Source organism: Peromyscus leucopus, chromosome 5 (genome assembly GCF_004664715.2).
Source record: "Peromyscus leucopus breed LL Stock chromosome 5, UCI_PerLeu_2.1, whole genome shotgun sequence".
Classification (NCBI taxonomy): domain Eukaryota; kingdom Metazoa; phylum Chordata; class Mammalia; order Rodentia; family Cricetidae; genus Peromyscus; species Peromyscus leucopus.
This window is the reverse complement of record NC_051067.1, coordinates 85,352,502-85,375,566: the sequence shown is the minus strand read 5'-3', so window position 1 is coordinate 85,375,566 and position 23,065 is coordinate 85,352,502. Positions and strand designations below refer to the sequence as shown.

At 41.4% G+C, this 23,065-nt stretch overlaps 1 protein-coding gene across 4 annotated transcripts in view; it reads right to left on the bottom strand.

Moving 5' to 3' along the window:
* The window catches only part of Ogfod1 (2-oxoglutarate and iron dependent oxygenase domain containing 1), a 71,749-nt gene that overhangs the window by 18,655 nt on the left and 30,029 nt on the right, over positions 1–23,065 (bottom strand). For 2 of the 4 annotated variants that reach the window (XM_028871483.2, XM_028871484.2), the window contains exons 1-10: positions 22,721–22,948; positions 21,510–21,655; positions 16,670–16,716; positions 13,036–13,136; positions 9,519–9,635; positions 8,693–8,784; positions 8,353–8,481; positions 7,863–7,976; positions 5,470–5,549; positions 4,926–5,239 (exon numbers count right to left, since the gene is read on the bottom strand). In XM_028871483.2, coding sequence (XP_028727316.1) covers positions 4,926–5,239; positions 5,470–5,549; positions 7,863–7,976; positions 8,353–8,481; positions 8,693–8,784; positions 9,519–9,635; positions 13,036–13,136; positions 16,670–16,716; positions 21,510–21,655; positions 22,721–22,874 — 1,294 coding nt within the window. In that variant the 5' untranslated portion in view covers positions 22,875–22,948. Of the gene's footprint in view, positions 1–4,925; positions 5,240–5,469; positions 5,550–7,862; positions 7,977–8,352; positions 8,482–8,692; positions 8,785–9,518; positions 9,636–13,035; positions 13,137–16,669; positions 16,717–21,509; positions 21,656–22,720; positions 22,950–23,065 lie in introns of those variants that run through there. The other 2 variants (XM_037206089.1, XM_037206090.1) reach the window with 2 other exon arrangements.

The following is a 23,065-nucleotide window of genomic DNA, read 5'->3' as shown; positions in this document are numbered from 1 at the left end:
ACTTTAATTTTTAGAGCTGAATGAAAATGAAAACACAAATTAGCTATGGAACACAATGAAGGCAGTTCTAAGAGGTAAGTCCATAGTGTCAAGTGTCTTAATATCATTGGTCTCATTAATATCATTAATATCATTAATCTCATTAAAAAAAAAAGAAAAAAAAAAGGAAGAATCTCATATTAGCAACTTAGCAAAACACCTGAAGGCTTTAGAACAAAAAGAAGAACTAACACCCTAAAAAAGTGGACTGCAAGAAATAATTTTTAAAAAAAAAATTAAAAAAATAATTTAAAATTAAAAAGAAATTCAGGGCTGAAATCAACAAAATAGAAACAACTGCAAAAATAATACAAAGAACCAATGAAACAAAGAATTGATTCCTTTAAAAAAAAACAAAACAAAAAAACTGTGGCCAAATTATCTAAAAGATGGAGAGAGAAGATCCAGATTAATAAAATTAGAGATGAAAAGGGGGGCATCACAACAGACACCGAGGTAATCCAGAAAATCATAAAGACATACTTTAAAAACAATCTGTTTTCCACCACACTGGAAAACCTAGAAGAAATGGATAAATATCTTGATATATATGACCTGCCAAAGCTAAATCAAGATCATAGAAGCAATTTAAACAGACCCATGACACCTAAAATAGAAGCAGTAAATATAAGTCTCCCAATCAAAGAAGGCTCAGGCCCAGATGGATTTAGTGTAGAATTCTACCAAACCTTCAGCGAAGAAATTAAGCCAACAGTTCTCAAATTATTCCACGAGATAGAAGGTGAAGAAACATTGCTTAGCTCTTTTTTTTTTTGGTTTGTTTTTTGTTTTTAGACAGGATTTCTCTCTGTAGCCCTGGCTGTCTTAGACCTTGCTTTGTAGACCAGGCTGGCCTTACACTCAGACAGGCCTGCCTCTGCCTCCTGAGTGCTGGGCTGAAAGGCATGTGTCACCACACCTGGCTGCCTAATTCTTTTTAGGAAGCCACAGTTACCCTGACACCCAAACCACACAAAGACCCAACAGAGAAAGAAAATCCCTTCTGATTAGAGATGCAAAATTTTTCAGTAAAGTACTTGCAAAAACCATATTCAAGAATACATCAAAAAGATTATCTACCATGATCAAGTAGGTTTCATCTCAGAGATGCAGGGATAGTTCAACATAAGTAAATTCATAAATATAATCTACCATACAAACAGACTGAAAGACAAAAACCACATGACCATCTTATTAGATGCAGAAAGGACCTTTGGACAAACTCCAACATCCCTTCATGGTAAAAGTCCTGGAGAGACTAGAGAGATACAAGGGACATACCTCAACATAATAAAAGCAATTTACAGCAAGCCCACAGCCAACATCAACCTAAATTGAGAAACTTGAAGCATTTCCACTAAAATCAAGAACAGGACAAAGATGTCCTCTCTTTCCATATCTATTCAATATAGTATTTGGAGTCTTAGCTAGAGCAATAAGACAGCTGAAGGAGATCAAATAGGAAAAGAAGTCAAAGTATCTTTATTTGCAGATACCACTGTATATAAACAACCTGAAAAATTCCACCAAGAAACCACTACAGTTGATAGACACCTTCAGCGAAGTAGCAGGATACAAAATTGACACACAAAAATCAGTAGCCCTCTATATACAAATGACAAACAGACTGAGGAAAAAAAAAATCGGAGAAACTATCGTTCACAATAGCCTTAAAAATATCTTGGGGTAACTAACCAAGGAAGTGAAAGATTTGTATAATTAAAAACTTTTAACGCCGGGCGGTGGTGGCGCACGCCTTTAATCCCAGCACTCGGGAGGCAGAGCCAGGCGGATCTCTGTGAGTTCGAGGCCAGCCTGGGCTACCAAGTGAGTCCCAGGAAAGGCGCAAAGCTACACAGAGAAACCCTGTCTCGAAAAACCAAAAAAAAAAAAAAAAAAAAACTTTTAGACATTGAAGAAAGAAATTGAAGAAGATAGCAAAAGATGGAAAGACCTCCTAGTCTCCTGGATCAGTAGGATTAAAATAGTGAAAATGGCCATCCTACCAAAAGCAATCTACAGATTCAACATAATCCCCATTATAATTCCAACACAATTCTTCACAGAAATTGAAAGGACAATTTTCAGGTTCATACAGAGACACACACAAAAAAAAATCCAGGATAGCTATAATAATCCTGAATGGTAAGAGAACTGCTGCAGGTGTCACTATCCCTGATTTCAAATTGTACTACAGAGCTATAGTGATAAAAAAAAAAAAAAAAAAGAAAAAAGAAAAACAACAACAACAACAAAAAACACAGCCTGGTATTAGTAATGAAAACAAACACATTGATCAATGGAATTGAACTGAAGACCCAGACATAAGGAATTTCACAAACCTATGAACACCTGATTTTTGTCAAGGAAGTCATAAATACACACATGGAAAAGACAGCATCATCAACAAATGGTGCTGGTCAAACTGGAGGGCTGCACGTAGAAGAATGCAAATAGATCCATATTTATCACTGCACAAAACTCAAATGGTCAAGGTCCTCAACCTAAGTTCAGATACTCTGAATCTGAGAGAAGAGGAAATGGGGAGTAAGCTTGAACTCATTGACACAGAAAAAGACTTTCTCAACAGTACACTCATAGCACAGGCACCAAGATCAACAATTTATAAATGAGGCCTCATGAAACCGAGAAGCTTCTGTATGGCAAAGGACGCTGTCATCTGGGCAAAGTGACAGGCCACAGAATGGGAAAAGATATTACCACTTACACATTCTAATAAAGGGTTAATATCGAAAATATACTAAGAACTAAAAAAAACAAACGAACAAACAAAAACAACATCTGGACAACAAGAAAAACAAATAAGCCAATTTAAAACTTAGTACAGAACTAAGCCAAGTGTTCTCACAGGATGAAACACAAATGGCTGAGAAACACTTAAAGAAATAGTCAACATCCTTAGTCATCAGAGGACTGCAAAACTACTTTGAAATTTTATCTTACACCAGTCAGAATGGCCAAGATCAAGAAAACAAATGATAGCTCATGCTGGCAAGGATGTGGGGAAAGGGAAACACTTATTCATTGGAAGGGGAGTGCAAACTTGTACAGCTACCATGGAAATCAGTGTGGCAGTTCCTCAGGAAGCTGGGAATAGATCTACCTTAAGATCCCCCTACTCTTGGGCACATACTCAAAGGACTCTACATCCTACTACAGAGATACGTGCTCATCCATGTTCACTGCTGTTCTGTTCCTAATTGCCAGAAATTGGGAACAGTCTAGATGCCCATTAACCAATGGATAATGAAAATGTGGTGCCTTTATACAATGGAATATTATTCAGCCATTAAAAATATGAAATTTGTGGGTAAATGGATAGAGCTAGGGAAAGTCACCCTGGGTGGGGTAACCTACACCCTGATATGGATGTTAACTTTCAAGCACTGGGTGCTGCAGTCCGTAACCACAGAGAGTAGGTATGGAGTAAGACTAGCGAGGAGGGGAGTCTCTCCCAGGGGATACAGGGAGAGACAACTAACACCAAGGGCCATCTGAGGGTCACAAGGAAACCTACTACTGTAGGAGTGTCCTAAGACAGATACAAACATGCAAGAAACAGAAACGGAGTCACCAAAGAATGGGGAAGACAATGCCCCAACTAGACATCTTTTGCCACCAAGTGAAACTTCCAGTACCAGGAATGAGTTACATCTAATTGAGTTGAGGCCCAAAGCATCTCACACTATTGCCAAGACTACTGATCACTCTCCACAAACTGATGGTAAGGCCCTATCACTGAAGACAGCGCTTACATATCTCATTGAACATGGAGAAATCAAGCTGGTGCCTAACTAGAGGCTTCACCCCAACTCATTTGTGTTCATGGTACTGGAAGGTTCCCCACATGCTATCAGAGGAGAAAAGGTAACCATCAACCCAGCCACAAACTCTGTGATTTACAAGGGTGACCTGCCTGCAAGACATGCTGATGCAACAGTGGCACAGCACTATGGGAGTAACCCACCACTCTGATTGGTTTCAAGGCCTATTCCATGACATGAAACCCATGTCTGACACTGAGTGGGTGGCCCCAAACCAGAAACTGGATAGGCCACTGGCCTAAGGGAAAACCAAACACTATTGTTCTACTGTACCCATAGATCAGTGCCTCGCTCAGCCATCATCAGAGAATTCTATTCTTCTTGCAATAGATGGAAAAAATACAGAGACCCACATATGGACAATATGGAGAGAATAAGAGATTTTGGAAAACTCAGTCCTAAGTGGGATGTCCTCATCAGACTCTCCCCTCAGGGCCCAGGGAGCTATGCAGAAGAGAAGATGGGATCATTGTTAAGAGCCAAAGGGGATGGATGACTCCAAACATACAAAAATAATGGCTCTAAGTGACTCCTCCAGACACAGCAGGAGTGATGCACACATGAATTAAGAGACAGTGGCAGTATGTACACTGCACCGTAATGAGTCATGTGACAAGGACTGTCTAGGACTGAGCAGCCTCACGTAAGAGTGTGGTCCAGAGGCTTCTCTGAGAAGTGATGCTGCTCAGATCTGAAGAAGAAGAAGAAGAGATGCAGGATGAACATTTTCGGGAAGAGGACAGCTAGTACACTTCTTCATGAGAACAGTAGCAGTGGCGCGGAGCGCTTCTGCTGGAAGTGAACACAACACGCTGTGTGAGCCTGTAGCACTGATCGAGGCTCCTTCGCTTTCTGGGCCTAGATGTGACCTCTGCCATCTCCTAGAAGACCTCGGGATCCAGGAGAGCTACCTTGGCTTTGTTCTCCCGTTCCTGAGATGGAGGCAGTGGTCAGCAAGGATCTGTTACATGCATAAGGATAAATCACTGGAATGTGAATGGTTTCAGGTAAAAATAAAGGTGAGTCCTAACACTAGCTTACCTTTCTTTGCTTCATCTTCCTGTGGTTCCAGGTCTGTCTGTTCACCACTCTCCTGACTGGGGCTGCCCATAGCTGCCTGTTTATCCTCGGGCCCTGAGGGGCTTTGGCTAGTCCCTTCTTCAGTGCCATCAGCAGCACAGGCTGCTTCTCCCTCTCCTTTGTCCTCAATCTCATCATCTTCTGACGGGGCCAGGAAGTGGAGTTTCAGGCCGGTGAAGTTGGAGAGCAGCAAGAACAGTGCCTCGGAGCGGAAGAAGCCCATGCACTCCTTCAGTATATCGGGGAGACTGCTTTCTTCCGCTTTCTCATAGAACCTGAAAAGCAGCAACGGCGAGCTCCTCAGCCCCACGTGTGAGCTCACCCATGCAATTGAAGCTGGTCTCCCGAAATGATGGCACGGCCAGGAGACTGGTGAGACCGCTAGGACCTGCTGCAGCATGTCCTGGGGACTAAACATTAAGGCAAGTGTCCTATGGAGATGACTCATTCGGATGGAAGGGAGGTGCTGAACACAGATGGAACCATCTGTGATGGGGACCTCTACCTTTTGTTGGGGGGACCACGGCTATTCCATTCCACACCTCCTTTCTCCAAGGCTTCACAGACCTTTGCAAATTTCTCAGGCTGGAAAACAAGCAAAGAAGTTAGCAATTCTTCCTGCAATCCCTCCCTCTTCTGACAGGAGAAGCAGCTCTGCAGAGTGTCAGCTGGCTGACTCCTAAGGGGTCCACTTCAGTATTTCCTCTTTCATACAAGATCTTTGGGGCAGCTTTAGCTAAGAGAGCTAAGTGCCATTGGGCTATTCCATTAAGTGTTTGTAAGTTTATTATTAAAGAACTTTAAAGCAAAGTGATGGTGGCACACACCTTTAATCCCAGCCCTGGGGAGGCAAAGGCTGGTAGATCTCTGTGAGTTCGAGGCCAGCCTGGTATATAAAACGAGTTTCAGGTTCCAGGACAGTCAGGGCTGTTCCACAGAGAAACCCTGTCTCAAAAAAAAAAAAAAAAAAAAAAAAAAAAAAAAAAAAAAAAGAAGAAGAAAGAAAGAAAGAAAAAGAATTTTTGCATGTATGTGTGATGTATGTGAGTGTATGCACATGAATGCACGCACCCAAGCATATGTGTGTGCAGACTAGAGAAGGACCTCTTGCAGACAGGGTCCCTCACTGAACCTGGAGCATGTGGTTCCCTGGCCCTCTCCCCACTAGGTTGGTTGGTAGCCAGCAGTTCCAGTCTCTTGTCTCTGGCCCCAGAAATAAACAAACACATGAACACATGGGCGCTAGAGATCTAAGCTCAGATCCTCACACTGTGAGACAGATGGTCTTACTCACTAAACCATTTCCCCAGCTCCTAGTGGTTGTGTAGTGTATGTTAAGTGGCCAATTGCTAAATCTCACATTGCTAGTGACACCACCTCTTGGATTCTCAGGCTGTCATGAAGAAAAGTTAAACTGTATTAGTTAGTGTCACTATGACGCAGCTTGTCCCCTCACTTAATAAGCTTTAAGATTTTGAATTGTCAAATACAATATGGAAACTTTCTATTGAAATATATTCACAAGAGGCTTTAATTAAAAAAAATATTTATCATATATATATATGGAGGACGAGCTCTTGGGACTGTTATCTCACACAGCTCTCCCGACCCTGCAAGAAAGCCCAGGCAGGTGTCATCCCAGTGCAACCAATAATACAATAAACACCTAGTGTGCTCACGTGCTCAGCTTAGGGAACCTGAGCAGGACATGACTTCTGACTTCAGCTCCTTCTACTCAAGCTGCCTCATCATGATCAAACATTCACTATAAGTAGCAACGTATCTAAAAAAATGAGCAAATACCATATTCATCAAATGAATAGAAAGAAAACAAACTAGGTACCAAGTCCCTTTTAGGGAGGAAGCTTGTGTGTGTGTGTGTGTGTGTGTGTGTGTGTGTGTATATGTGTGTGTCCATTACAGTCCTGGGCAGGTTCAGTGGTTAAAAGTGTTTATTACCGAGGACCCCCACTGTAGCTTCGGGTCCAGGGGATCTGATGCCCTCTTCTGGCCTCCTTGAGTACCAACATACATGTATGCATACATACATGTAAATAAAATGAAATATAAACCTTAAAAAAGTCCATAGAGCCAGGTGGTAGTGGTGGCGCACGCCTTTAATCCCAGCACTTGGGAAGCAGAGGCATGCAGATCTCTGTGAGTTCGAGGCCAGCCTGGTCTGCAGAGCAAGTTCCAGGATAGTTAGGGCAGTTACACAGGGTTCTAAAAAAAAAAAAAAAAAAAAAAAAAAAAAAAAAAAAAAAAAAAAAATCCATAGAGTCCTAGGGATGTCACGCACACACCTGACAGCAATGCTTATTATAATTTGTGCATGTGATTTGAAGAGTGTTGTAGAATATAATTTCAAGGTGTGTTGCTTTTGTTTATGTTGCATTTGGTTAACTCTGTGAAGCTGTGTTATTGTGCCTGTCTAAAACACCTGATGGTCTAATAAAGAACTGGCCAGTAGCAAGGCAGAAAAGAGAAAGGATAGGCAGGGCTGACAGGCAGAGAGACTATATAGAGGGAGAAATCTGGGAAGATAGAGATCTAGCAGCCAGAGAAGGAGGAGGACACCAGGGATCAGCCACCCGGCTACACAACCAGCCACTGAGTAAGAGTAAGTAAGATACAGAAGTGAGAACAGGAGAAGCCCAGAGGTAAAAGGTAGACAGGATAAGTTAAGGAAATCTGGCAAGAAACAAGTCAAGCTAAAGGTGGGCATTCATGAGTAAGACTAAGCCTCCATATGTGATTTGTTTGGGAGCTGGGTGGTGGGTCCTCCCAAAAGAGTAATAAAACAAACAACAACAGAAGAGACACATAAACATCTGAGCTAGGAAGGAAAACAGTCTAGATCTACGTCAACAACACATAAAACCGGCTATGGTGGCCTACCTTAAGAAACTCCTTCAGGAGAATTTCAGACCTTTCCTCAAATTCTTCTTGAATTTGCATTTGATAATCCATCTCCAGATAAGCAGGGTTGATCCACTCATATAAAATCTCATGCTTATAAAAAAGCAGCAGATACACGAGATCCATTAATATCTACAGCTTGTCATTCCACAGTCTTCACTTTTTATGTTCCTCTTATCAAGCCCAAAGTACTAGAAAACTCTGAGAAAATATTATCATAATGTATCTAAGAAAAATGCAAGTTCAACGTCCAGTTTCAGCATTGGCAAGATCTGACTTTAAGATCAGAAAAACAGGTTGGGTATAAAGTTCATTGGTAGAACACTTTGTTAACATATGCAAGCCCCTTGTCTAATTTCTAGTACTGCAAAATACGTGTCAGCTTGCATGGTCCTCACAATAGTAAAATCAGAAAAACAACGAATATGCTAGAGTACATAAGATAGGAATCCCAGTAATTTATGCTTACGTCTTGTGGGATGTGAGGGTGTCGAGGAATTGGGGGCTCAAAGTAGGTGGGAGGCCTGGCTAATGAAGGACCATGAAACCAGCCACTTATAGATAAACGGGATGTTTCTTCAGACAGAACTTCAGACACCTGCAAGAGCAAGAGCAGCAGCACATCAACTCCAAAGATGACGAGTGAAGAAGACAAGAGCTAAGCCACATTAACTTGAGAACCCATCAAGCTAGGTATGAAAACAACCTCATGAGACAGCCCAGCAGGAAGTGGACACGCTTAGACAGTGGGTGACAGAAAACAAGCTCTTGGTCCTTAGTGCACTACAGACTTGTCTTACAATATTTACCTGGTGGAAGGATACCGGAGATACTTCAAAGAAAACCAGTTTGTTCCACGAAGGGATAAGAGACTTGACAATCTGCTTTGGCTGAAAGTGTTCTGCATCAGGAGAGAAGACATCCGTAAATGGGTTCATTAGCATTACCACTTGCAGGCTGCCTCATCCAGTTCTGGACGGTCTCAAATGCTCCCTTCTACCTGTGTGACTCAAACTTGCTAGTCTCTAGGTGACATGCTTCCACCACACTGTCCAGCTGTTAGTGAGAAGCGTGGATGAACTTGTCATTTTCCTGGTGCCAACCTATGGTGAGTCACTCAAAGAACCCGAGCCCTTGTCAGACAGGCTGCTGTTGGCGGACTCACAGACACAGGTAGCTCGGTATGCCTTTTGCCTTTCCATGGCCAGTACATAGAACAAACAAGATCTCCTTCTCATCTTAATCAGCTTTGTCTCTGAACAAGTATTTGGAATGTAATTTCAAGAGGTGGTTGTTAAGGCTAGCATTAATTCTACCTGTGGTAGTCACTGTGCCACGTACATGGTTTCTTTTTTCTTTTGGAGTTTTGTTTGTTTTTTCGAGATAGGGTTTCTTTGTCTAAAAGCTCTGACTGTCCTGGAACTCGCTTTGTAGATCAGGCTGGCCTCGAACTCACAGGGATCCACCTGCCTCTGCCTCCCGAGTGCTGCGTGGGATTAAAGGCATGCACCACTATCACCCAGCTAAATACATGGTTTCTATCTCCTTCGACACATTATATGTCAGACTGGTGATCCTGAGGCTACTGGTTGGAATTCAGGAGTGGCTACTGAAGGTGGTAAGCGTGCATTTTACCATCAGTGTCGTAAAGGTCCAGGGTGCCCCCCAAGCTCCTGTCCCAGGAAGGAACCAGGTACAGAATGAAGGCGATCCTGCGCCCCTCCAGCTCATCGTCATGGCAGAGCAGAGCATCTGCAATCATTTAAAGCATAATTTAGATCACTGTACACAGAGTAGCTGCTATCTGCTTCTGCTTCCAATCAGTCCCCCTGTAATGTCAACTCCCAGCTTTAACTGTCGCTTTAGATGACACTTCTTCTCTTTTGTAAATGTAGCAATCAAACCCATGCAATATAGAAAGCTTTAAACACAGTGGATACAGACAGAGCTACAATATAGTTACCAACACTATTTTTTGACTTATTTTTGTTATATTTTTCCCTCATATGTGTATTCACTTAAAGAAATGGTATGCTATAGCGGTGGGTTGTAGGCTGACTTCTTTAAAATTACAAATCGAGTATTTTTCCATATCAATATACACCCTAGACATCACTTTTAATGGCTGCACAATTAGTGTACTATATAGACTGTAAATTTACCTTTTCTCTAATTGCAATTCTAAATTAAATTGTTTGTATTTCTTGGCTATTCCAAAGAATGCCTTAACAAATTTTACTGTTCATGTGTACATGGACCCCTCTGTCGTTTAATTTTTTTTTTAAACATTTATTTATTGTGTGTTGGTGGCAGGAGAGGGACATGTGGACCAGAGGACAACTTGCGAAGTTGGTCCTCTTCCACTGTGTGGGTCCTAGGACTCAAACTCAGGTTGTCAGGTTTGGAGGCAAGTACCTTTAACCCATTGAACCAAGCCATCTCGCTGGCCTGACTCCTTTGCTCTTGTTCTCATTAGCTGCCTAGCCTAATTCTCTAAAGCCATTGGTGGGGTTGAGCAAGGGGGGCATCTATGCAGGATGGGATGGGGCAAAAGCCTACACTGAACTGGGACCGTTTACACATGAAGGGATTGGTCCAATATGTAAATATGTCGAAGATAACGGGCCTAGGTGCTGCACCATTGAAGAAGGTTTACAGTTAAGGAAAAGAAATCTAGAATAAACCCTGTAGTATTCAACTAGCACTAGAGAAAGTAATATGAATTCAGTTTCCTTTATCTACAGCTATGTAGGTATAGCAATGCAGAAATGTTATGTGTATATGTTTGTGTGAATATGCAGAGGTACATATTCTAGCATTTTCACTGAAAGGGTCTAGGTGACAGCCTAGTGACACAGACTGAGTCCAGGCCTTGACTTTCAAGTACCATTCTTCACTAAAAGGAAACAGGAAACATGCACTCTAGGTCATTCTAGACCTGGCAGGGGAAAGAGGAGGCAAGCCTTGAAAATCCTGCTTTGCAGAAATTAGGAAATAAAGGATGATAAGAACTGGGCTGGAGAGATGGCTCAGCGGTTAAAGTGCACTGACTGCTCTTCCAAAGGTCCTGAGTTCAATTTCCAGCACCCACATGGTAGCTCACAATTGCCTGTATTGAGATCTGATGCCCTCTTCTGGCCTGCAGGCATACATGCAGGCACAACACTGTATACACAATAAATAAATAAATAAATAAATAAATAAATAAATAAATAAATAAAAAAGAATGATAAGATCATAGCAAGAGGGCCCCAGATCAGCTCTAGGGTACTCTCCTCGACCAAATCAAAGACAATATAAGTCTCAATAGAATAACAGTAAGCCACAAATTCGTACTGATATAAGTAAATTGATGAATAAACAGTGGGGAGAAGTTTTCAATACAGTGGAATGACAACTAAGGAAAGCAGAAGAAATGACTATTAGAAAATCATCATTTGGCAACTGACATTGCAGTAATTTAGCTATGAAAATCACCTGTGAAAATAACTGAACCAAAGTTTGGTGAGAAACATCATAATTACATAATCTTAAAGTAGCATGTGCAAATTCCTGGTTTGACTCCTACAAATCCTTAGTCAGGTTTGGTAGCAAAGTCTTACAGTCCTAGCTACTGCAGAAACCAAGCAAGAGAATCAAGATAAGGCCAATCTGGGCTCCAAGGTGGGTTCAAAGGCAACCTAGGCAACTTAGATGACAACTCCAAAAAAAAAAAAAAAAAAAGTAAAATTGAGGCTACAGCTCGGAGGCAGTGTTTGCCTAGCAAGGTGAGGCCCTAGGTTCAATCCCAGCAGCAAAACAAACAGCAACAGCAGAGGATCTGCACAATCTGCACACTGACAGGAGAAGCAAAGCAGTGGCCACATCTGACACCAGTGTCCCGGAGTCATTCAAGGCAACATCACTAATACTGTCACTTTGGGTGTCACTTTGAACCATCTAGCAGGACTCAGAAAAAAGAAAGCTCAGCATTAGCTATGACACTCCTTCCAAATGCATGTCTTAAGGAGAATCACCCAATCACAAGGGAACACCAGAGAAGCCCAGACTGAAGGAGCTGTTAAAACATCTCCTCTAAGTTTAAATGTTTAGATGTTAAAACATCTGCCTCTAAGTCTCCCGAAGCATCAAGGTCCTGGAAGTCCAGGAAAGACCAAGAGGCCATTTTAGAATAAAGGAGGCTCAATGGACAGGACAGTGAATGCAGTGTGCCATCCTCAACGAGACCCTTTGGCATCAAGGACCAAATAGTGACAGATGAGCAAGGCCTACGAATTTTCTCACTCTGAAAGCCCATTACAGTCATGGAGGAAGAATGTCTGAAATGTTCAGGCCTATGGTATCCCAGAACTGCAACTGTCTTTCAAATAAAACAGGAAAACAAGTTATTTGTGCTATGCCTCCCACTTCTATTTAAGTTAAACTACTTCAAATTTAAAAGAAAAAAAAGAAATAGAAAAAGTGGATGTAGTAGCTCACACCTGTAATCCCAGCACTCAAGAGGATGGGCAGATGATCTCCGTGAGACTGAGACTAGCCTGGATTATAGAGTGAGATCTTGTCTCAAAGAAAATAAAATAATAAAAAGTAATGAAGATACATAATAGCTTTTCATATGTATTGCTAAGTTTATCTCCGAAACATTTTACCAATTTAGACTTCCCCAAGACTATACATGATAGCAAACCTGAATCAAAATTTAGTAAAACAAAACCAAGCAACGTTTCCCTCTAAAAAGGCACACATATTCCAGCGGACATTTGTGCATTTGAAGGGGAAGTGGAAGGCAATAGACACCTCTGAAACGGCAAGGCAGGTGACAGGGACTATTACTAGTTACACGGTCCATTTCCTATATTAACTCACTAAATTCAAAATAAAGAGAAGGAAACTCAGCATTAAGGGAACTTTAGAAATATAAGGACAGACTTATAGCATCACCTGTTGAGTTTTACAATACTGTATGCAAGTTGGTATGAGAATTTTTCTGAAAATATGATTAATAGCTGTCACATACCCAAAGAGAAGCATGGCTTTATCCTTTGTGATATGATGGCTATTTCTGCATAGGAGCTGAGTCCTTACTAGAAGAACCTGATGCTGCCTTTCCATCAATGTGGAGTTAAAGCCTTGAAATGTTTATCCTCCTTACCAGTGAACTCGTATTTAGCACAGGACATGTCAATGGTTGGTTCTAGGTCAATGCTGGAAACCTTAGAAAGCCAGTCCCGAAAATCTTCAAACATAAGTTTCCTAGAAGTGTGAACAAAAGACAACTTGTTATGCCACAGCATAGGTTCAATCTGGAGCCACGCCATTCCTATGCTCTCTAAAGGTCGCATTTTCATTCAAGAGACCATTCTCAAATTTCATTCATGAGACCCTGAGCGACTGAGAGACGCTCTGGTTTAAATTTGCATGGTGTCAAGTTGCCAGGGAAATCATGGAACTCTCTAGCTACCACAGTGCGCTTGCTCTAAGTCTCGCCATTTTGTTCTCTAGTAGTTTGCCTATGGCATGACCTCCCACATCAGCACTCTGGTTTTGTTGTCCTTCACTACATCACTGTTCCATTATAAGTCACCCAGTTTCACACAGGCTTTTCAGTAGTAAATGTGAAAACTCAATTGCTTTTTTTACACCAAATTGCTTCTGACACCAAATATGTGGGTTTTCCCCTGTTAACTACTTAAGTTTGGAAACAATCAGGACCCCTTAAAACTCAGTTCAATTCTTACACTATCTACAGGATTAAGGGCTCAGTCTCACAGGACTGGCTGCCTTCAGACTCAATGAGAGGACCAGCTCAAGAGTTGCGCTGATCCTGTATAAACAGGAGGTCCCTACAACACCCACCTCAAGATGGATAATTTTTTAGGTAATTTTTTACTTCACCCACATCAGGAAGCTCACAACTATCTGTAACTGCAGTTCCAGGATCCAATGTCCTCTGGCTTCCAGGGGCATCTATACACAGATGAACTCAACTAAGGCACACACACAAACAATAATTTTTTTTTTTTTTTTAATGACTCAACTCAGGAACAGCCAAATACAAAAGATTGACAGCATAAAGCCCAGGGGAGAGAAACAGAACCTCTCGCATCTCCTTGGCACCTCAGGAACTTAGGGATGCTTTGCTGCACAGGCATGGTTGACTTAACAAACCACTGGCCACTGGGGATGCATCCAGCCAACTGTAAGCCTTTCTTCTCTTTGAAACAAGGTCCTGCTTTATATAGCCCAGGCTTGGCCTACAGTGTACTATGTAGCTCAGGCTAGACTCAAACTTGTAGCAACCTGACCTGACTACCCTCCTTGTTTTTCTGGGGCTGGAATGGTTAGATCTGAGAGCTGCCGCCCTCTTGGTTATCTTCTTGGCAACTGTCCCTTCTTCTCCAGCCTTTAGGAGTTCTCCATTACCAGAAGCCCAGGTGTGGTAGAAAGGTGCTTTTCCCTAACAAAGGTTCTCCATTCGCCTTCATTAATCTCAACACTTAAATTTTAAATCTTAGCCGGGCAGTGGTGGTGCACGCCTTTAATCCCAGCACTCGGGAGGCAGAGGCAGGCGGATCTCTGTGAGTTCGAGGCCAGCCTGGTCTACCAAGTGAGTTCCAGGAAAGGCGGCGCAAAGCTACACAGAGAAGCCCTGTCTTGAAAAACAAAAAACAAAACAACAACAACAAAAAAACAAAACCCGCCGGGCGATGGTGGCGCACGCCTTTAATCCCAGCACTCGGGAGGCAGAGCCAGGTGGATCTCTGTGAGTTCGAGGCCAGCCTGGACTACCAAGTGAGAGTCCCAGGAAAGGTGCAAAGCTACACAGAGAAATCCTGTCTCGAAAAACCAAAAAACAAAAACAAAAACAAAAAAAACCCCAAAACCCAACCCCCCCAAAACAACAAAACAAACAAAAACAAAAAACAACCCCCCCCCAAAAAAAAACAACAAAAAAAGAAAAGATAATGAACATTTTCATTATAAGATAAGCTGGCCCTCTGGCCCTTTGTATAGAAGTCTCTTTAATACAAGTCATAACTAGTTCAGCCAGTCAACCCTGAAATAATAATAACTTTAATAAGTATAAACTTTTAGCTGGACATGTGGTACATAACTGTAATCCCAGTACTGAGGAGGGTAAGACAAGAAAGTTGTTATAAGTGCTGGGCCAGTCACTGAAAACAATAAGAACAACAAAAACAAACATAGTAACAGCCAAACAAAACAAAACAAAACAAAAACCACCACCAACAAAAACCAACCAAACAACAAAAACAAAAAACCAAAAACAACCCCAATCCAAATGTTTAAAAGTCTTATATTTGATCAAATTATACACGTGAAGATATAGTACTTTTGGCTCATTCAAATGCACAGAACAGAAATTCCTATAAAATGCAATTGTGCTGTCAGTAACTACTCCTGGGAAATCTGTAAGACCCACTACCACTTTCTTCCAACGGATACTCCTCAAACCAGAACATCCCATAAGGTATTGTGCTTGGCTGGGACGACCCTGGAAGTGTTCTGTAATCTCTAAGGCACAGCTTCCAATGGTGCATAATGAGTCGAGGCAGCCAGCTGCTACACCGGTCCCCAGACAATGGCAGTGGGTAAGGGTGGGGATAAACATTTCTGAAAAATCAACTGCTATCATCAGCTCCCAAAACTAATGCTACAGAAAGCTCCTTTCTATACACACTGTGAAGTAACACAGGGACAGGGACAGGCTTCTATCTTCTCTCATCTTTGGCATTTTTTATTTTTATTTGTGAGAACACACATGGCAAATAAAAAGACCATTTTCTGTAATAGTCCAGCATGTCCAAGTCTCCCATTATTTAGTTGTGACTCTCTGAGTATGGGATAATGCTCAGTCATGGATGACGGGTGTTTTGGACTAATGAGACCAAATGTCTGAAAGTGAGATTGTTTCTCTTTAGGAGGAAAGTCTAAATTAGTATGAAATATGAGTTATAGTTAACATATAAGCAGTACTTCTAGATAGAAAGAAATAACCTGTACAGGCTACTATCATATAAGGGACTGTCTCAGAGAAAAAAATAACTCTTTGCACATAGATGAAAAGCAGCTACTATACAGCATGTTCTCATTATTGAAAAAAAATCTTAAAGAAGTAAAAAGAAAATGTTTTTAAAAACTCTAATCCTATTAGTCTACTTGAAGCCTTTCAGTTTGTACATAAACATACAGTTTATGTCTGCAGCACATTCTTTCCTTTTGAAAACAGTGTATCGCAATGATCTAAGATGCCTTTGTTTGTAATAACCATCCTCTTATACATCCCTAAGAGGAGAAAATATTGTTAATTAAACTAGAACAAAATAGCAACTATAGAGGACACTAGATTTTAGAGATTTTTTTTTAAAAGTATGATTGAATTAACAAAATAAAATGTGACTATCTTGTTTATTAAAATTCATACACATATTCATGGTTGCATAGTTTCCTGTATGGTATCTTTGTGTACTTTTTTTTTTTTTTTTAAGATTTATTTATTTATTATGTATATACTGTTCTGCCAGCATGTATACCAGCAGACCAGAAGAGGGCATCAGATCTCATTACTGTGGTTGTGAGCACCATGTGGGTGCTGGGAATTGAACCTGGGTCCTCTGGAAAAGCAGCCAGAGCTCTTAACCACTGAGCCATCTCTCCAGCTGCTACACAGAGAAACCCTGTCTCGACAAACAAAACAAAACAAAAAGCACTCAATGCTCTGCTTAACATATATTTGTTACCCAAAAATGTAATTACTTGCTTACCTTAAAGCTGAGATGTGAGGCTCTTTTCTCTTCTTCAAATCATCAGACTTGATCATAAAGAAGAAAAAAAAAAGAAAGGAAAAAAAGAATTTCCTTGTTACAGTATATTGGATGCAAAGAAGAACAGTGAGGACTCTGATAGTAGAACATTGTGGCTGAGCCTAGACTGAAGAGAACGACCAAGTCTGATAACAATCCCTTCATCTTACAGCTATGATGTGGGCAAGTGACTTAGTGTCTTTGTACCTTATTCATTCAGCAAACACTGAGGTAGTTATTGCAGAGAAGTTGACATTTGTTGAAGGAGTCATACAGTGAACATAAAGTGTAATTTATTAGCATAAAGGTGACAAGTGCACAGGAAAAACCAACAGAGAGAGGAATGGGTTGAGCTGAGAGTAGGAAAGGCCTGCAATTTTAAGTAGGTGAGCCAGGTAGACTGCAATGAGGAAAAGCACAATTTACCCCAAATACTGGAGAGACTCAGTGGCTGGGGAAAGCGCAAATGGGGGAGCAGTAGGTGAGGGTCAAAGGCCTAATAGAAGGCATTGTGTTGGCCTGGAGGCAATCTGTGTACGATGGCTTTTACCCAAGAAAATGAAGAGTTATTAAGTTGTCAAGCAAAGGAGAAATGTGAGGTGATATCTTGAGAGAAAACTCCCCATTATGTAGAATCTAGTATTTTCATCACTTGAAAACCATACAGTTCCATGGGTTTCACACATTCACCATGTAGCACCATGCTACATAAGCCCAGAATTTAACACTACAAAATGAAATATTGTATCTATTAGGCAGTTGTGCTCAATCTTTTCTACTACCAGCTCCTAACAAACACCACCCTATTTCTTGTTTCTATGGGCCATCTGCCTATTCTGGACATTAAAAAAAAAAATCATATAATACACAGCATTTTGAGTCCACAATTATTTAAAATTTTCTTTTTTCCTTTTTGGTTTTTCAAGACAGGGCTTCTCTGTGTAGCTTTGTGCCTTTCCTGGAACTCACTTTGTAGACCAGGCTGGCCTCAAACTCACAGAGATCCGCCTGCCTCTGCCTCCCGATTGCTGGGATTAAAGGCGTGCGCCACCACCGCCCAGCTATTTTAAAATTTTACATGTATTATAAGTAGTAGGTGTATAAACGTAGATATGGCTGTGCCATGGCGCACGTGTGGAGGTCAGAAGACAACATCAGGGTTCAGTTCTCCCCTCCCACCTGGTTGAGGAAAGGTCTCTCTTGTTTCTACTGTACTGCATACTTCGGGCTAACTGGCCCACAAGCTTCTTGTCTCCACCTCCCATCTCACCAGAGGAGGCCTCGATTACAGATGCTTGCCACCATATCTCACTTTTTATGTGGGTTCTGAACTCAGTGGCAAGTGCTCTCACCTACTAAACTATCTCAGTGTTCCCAGAGTCTCACTGGCTTCTATTAGTTAGCAAAACATTTCTAAGGTTCATCATGTTGCAGATCTGACTTACTTTTTATGATTAAATAATACTCCACTAGATGGGCATACTGCATTTTGTTTACCCATTAATCAGTGGGTAGACGTCTGGTTGCTTCTATAAACATTGTTTCTATGAATATCTGTGAGCAAGTTTTTATGTGAACAGGTATGTTCTAATTCTCTTGAATTCACTTACATGAAAAGAACGGAAATGGTAACAGTTAGATAAGTGGGTGAAGGTAGGAGACGGGTTAATACACTCAAGTGGTTATCATGGTGAGAGATACAGCTTGGAGGGGTGGAAGTGTAGGAGGTGTTGATGGTGGAAGTGTAGGAGGTGTTGATGGTGGAAGTGTAGGAGGTGTTGATGGTGGAAGTGTAGGAGGTGTTGGGGATGCAGTGAAGAAAGAAAGTGTCCTTAGTGGATGGGACCTGAGGAGTGAACAAGGACTTAAGAATGGCTCTTTTCGAGCTGAGGTCAAGAGGAGCAACAGAATTAGAGGGAGGAGACTAGGAGTTTAGTGTTGGTTGTAAACCTGTGACTCCTAGACATCCAAGGAGACAGAAAGCCATGAGACTCCATGGAAATCTGTGCTCAGTCTTAATTCAGGGATCAAACTATTCAGGATCGGGTATTCTGGCATTAAGAAGGACTCACCAGGAAGTTGGGTCTATGGACTGGTGAGATGGCTAAGTGTGTAAAAGTGCTTATGTACAAGCATGGTGACCAGAGTTTGACACTCAGATCCTACATAAAGATGGAAGGTGGGGACCAGTTCCACAACACTGTCCTGTGACTGCCCCTCCCGCCGTGCCCTCCCAATAATATTAATTAAAATACAAACAGATGTTGGTTACAAGGGGAACTTAGCAAAGGAAATTAAGAGAGTATGCGTGGTAGTTTGAATGAGAATGGTTGACATGGGTTCACATATTAATTAATATATATAATATAATTAATATTAAATGCTTGGTTCCCAGTTGGTGGACTATTGGGAAGAGATGTGTCCCTGGGAATGGGCTTTGAGGGTTCAAAAGCTCACACCATATCTGTTGTGGATGAGATCTGAGTTCTCAGCTACTGATCTAGTATCATGCCTGCCTGCTGCCTGCCGCCATGCTTCCCACTATGATGGTCATGGACTCCAACCCTCTGAACCTGTAAGCCCCCATTAAATGCTTTCTTCTATAAGTTAAGTTGGTCATGGTGTCTTTTCACAGCAATAGAAAAGTAACTAACACAGCATGTTATCCTGAAAGGAAAGTGAAAATATGTCCCTAGGAAGGAGGCATGCAAATGCTTCTAAAAGGTCAAGGATTATCTGCCTTTGTAGCATAGTAGGTATTGTGTTGGTTTCTAAAAAGTCAAAGAATAGCCGGGCGTGGTGGCACACGCCTTTAATCCCAGCACTCAGGAGGCAGAGGCAGGTGGATTTCTATGAGTTCGAGGCCAGCCTGGTCTACAGAGCGAGATCCAGGACAGGCACCAAAGCTACACAGAGAAACCTTGTCTCAAAAAAAAAAAAAAAAAAAGTCAAAGAATGACAAGTGAAGGCTGTATTTACTAATGCTGAGGCTGAGGGGAACCTTGGCAGGCACAAGGTAAAGGTAAAAGAGTAATCAAGTGTGCTTACAAGAGGAGGAAAGAAAGGCCATACCAAATCAAACTAAACCCAAAACAAGCAAGCAAACGAATAAAAAACAGGATGGAAGCTGAAGGGGAAAATTAGATCAAGATCTTTTAAATTTTCATTTAATTGAAAAAATTTTAATGGAAAAAAAACCTAATAGAGTTTTGTTATTGTTGTCATATTAAATTGAATGATCCAGAAGAGAAGGAAAAACTTACATGGTTTCCTATTTGTAAAACAGGAATAGTAGTACACTCTGTCACAGGACTCTGATGAGGACTTAATAACCAAAACGCTTGGACTGTCATAAAGTATGTACTAGTAATGTTTAAAAATATAGCCAGGCAGTGGTAGCACACGCCTTTAATCCCAGCACTGGGGAGGCAGAGGCAGGCAGATCTCTATGAGTTCGAATCCAGCCTGGGCTACAGAGTGAGTTCCAAGACAGCTGGATCTACACAGAGAAAGCCTGTTTCAAAAAACAAAATAAACAACAAATACAATATACATTATATAATATAAATATATATAAAAATATTTTACAAATCCTAATGTCAGAGATCCAACTATCTGTCAAATTTATAGCACATGCAAAGAAAAAGTATACAGGTGAAGAGATCTTGTCCAAAAGTGAGCAAGGCAAAAAAAATTACTCACAATGGGTAATGGCTTTTTTCTCAAGCTTACTTTCACTTGTCAAAACCATCCTGGGATTGAGACTGCTCAGTCATTGCAATGCTTGCCTTTCCAGCCTAAGGACTTAGGGCCGATTCTCAGAATCCACAGAGAAAAAGCTAGGTGGCATGTGCTTTTAATTTCAGTGCTAGGCTCACAGGTCAGTCAGTCTAGCCTACTTGATAGCTTCATTCAGGCCAATGAGAAACCCTGATTCAAAACAAAGATGGATGGTGCCTGAGAAATGGCACACATGTATATCCACAATTGCTGAACACACACACACACACACACACACACACACACACACACACACACACACACTCACACATACATACTCACACACTGGTATCTCAATTTAGTAATCAGAGATCGCTTAGGATTGAAAAGTTGGTATAATTATAAAAGCGATAACTGTTGTTTTTTCATTAACCTGGTAAACTTTACTGGAATAAAAGTTTGATTTGCATTAGATTTTCTGGATAATTCAATCATATGTACAAGGCCTATAAATTAGAGTGGAGTAGGATGCTGTCAGCTGACCAGATGATCAGTTCCAGCATAAAAGAATGAGGTATTAATTAGTCACCTTCTTATTCCAGATAAAATCAAAAGGGAAGTGCAAAAAAAAAAAAAAAATTCATCTTCGTTTTTGAATTTTCAAAATAATTCAGTTTTATTTTATGTGTATGGATGTTTTGTCTACATGTATGTCCTGTATCACATGGTGCCCTTGAAAGCCAGCAGAGGGTGCTGGATTCCCTGGGACTGGAGTTATAGATGGGTGTGGGCAACCATGTGGGTGCTGTGACTGGAACACAGGTCTAATGGAAGGGCAGCCAGAGTTCTTAACTGCTGAGCTATCTTTCCAACCCTTTTTTGAATTTTTAAATCCTGACAGCCTTTTAGAGTGAGTGGTCCCTGTATTGAAGATGACCCCACACTGGGGACACCAATGGCTTGTATTTCTGTGTTAGACCTGGGTCCTCTGGAAGAGCAGTAAGCACTCTTAACTGTAATGAATGATTCTATAGCCAAAGACTTTCTGAGGAGGAAGAGCTAAAGTAATAGGAATAAATACCTGCTGGAACTTATATAAATCATTGTACTTTTCATGGAAGTCCAGGCTCAAAAGTTCCATCTGAAGTCCTTCCAGGAAGTCTTGGCTTTGGATGAAGTTGGGGATTACACAGTGAAGAAAAGGATCCATGTCCAAGACAATAGCTTCTGTTGGAACAAAAATATTACCCCTTGTCTTTCTTCTCTTCCATATTATACCAAGTAGCAAAACAGAATACAAAAGGAGACAATCATGAATTTTTGGGAACCTAATATTTAAAGTTTAAGATTCGGAGAAGAATTGTAAGTTGTATCATTCATTACTCATTCAAGACTACCGTTCTCAGATACTGTGCTTAAATGCTAGTCTTTAATGACTCTGTGTGTGTGTGTGTGTGTGTGTGTGTGTGTGTGTGTGTGTAGGGGGGTAGTATATCACTAATGTAAGCTCTTGCTTTTTTTAAAAATTTTTTTAGTTTACTGATTCTTGCATCAATGCATTTTAGATTAACTCATTTTCTCCGGAAGAAGTAAACCAAGAATAGCAAATTAAATGAGAGTAGCAAAACTGGCTGGCCATTTTCTCTTTAATCCTACCCTTATTTTCCCCAAGTTTTCTGTGGGGAGGGAGTGACTGCATTTATATATATATATATACTCGGTTGGTTTCTAACCTTCTAATTCATTTCACTTCCACCAGATTCACACTGTACAAGGTAATAGCTTGTAGCTAAGTCTGGAACGATGGTTCCTTTCAAGATACTTTCGTTTCATGCGTCACGTAGCCCAGGGACAAGGCACCTGACAGTGGTAGCTCCAGGTACTCGCTCTCTGGCAGCTCTCAACATCTGTGCTGGTCATGCGGCATTTGCTAGATGTTTACTGGTTCTCTGGGAAACATTTATGAATGCCTACAAGCATTAGTTTGTCAATCCTACCTTTCCGAGGGGAACACTATTAACGATTCCGTTTTATAAAAGAAACTGATGCTTAAGCAAAGTTAAATACATTGCCCAGTGACGTATCATCAGCAGAGGGATTCTGATTCTAGAATCAATCCTCAGTTTACATGTCTCCTACTTGCCCACACTCCCGGGTCTGTATTTATTTTCCTCCCCAGGCTTGTCAAATCAAGCAGAATTTGGAAAGAACCGAGCAGCCAGAGTCGGAGGTGGCTAAGGTCCTTCCCACGCCTCCTCACGCGGCCGCTCCTCCCTCACAGCACCTCATTACCATGGCTGAATGGTGTCCGGCGGCTCCAGGCCTCAGCCACCTGCTTCCTCACTGTTTCTTCCGTGACAGCGTCCGAAAATTCCGCCGCTACCTGCTTCTTTCCCTTCTTCATCGGCCGCGCGGGGCCCGGATCGGCGGGGCGCTTCCCGTTCATCTCCTCACCATGCACAGACCCACGCCAAGGAAGTCAGGACGCTATTTCCCTCCAGAAACTACAGTTCCCGAAATGCCCCAGTCCTTAGTCCCAGCATCACCCAATGGGAAGGCACCAAAAAATAAAGAGGCTGGACCTATACAAAATTAACCAATGAAAGATCAACATATTGCGCCATCTTGCTAGCAATT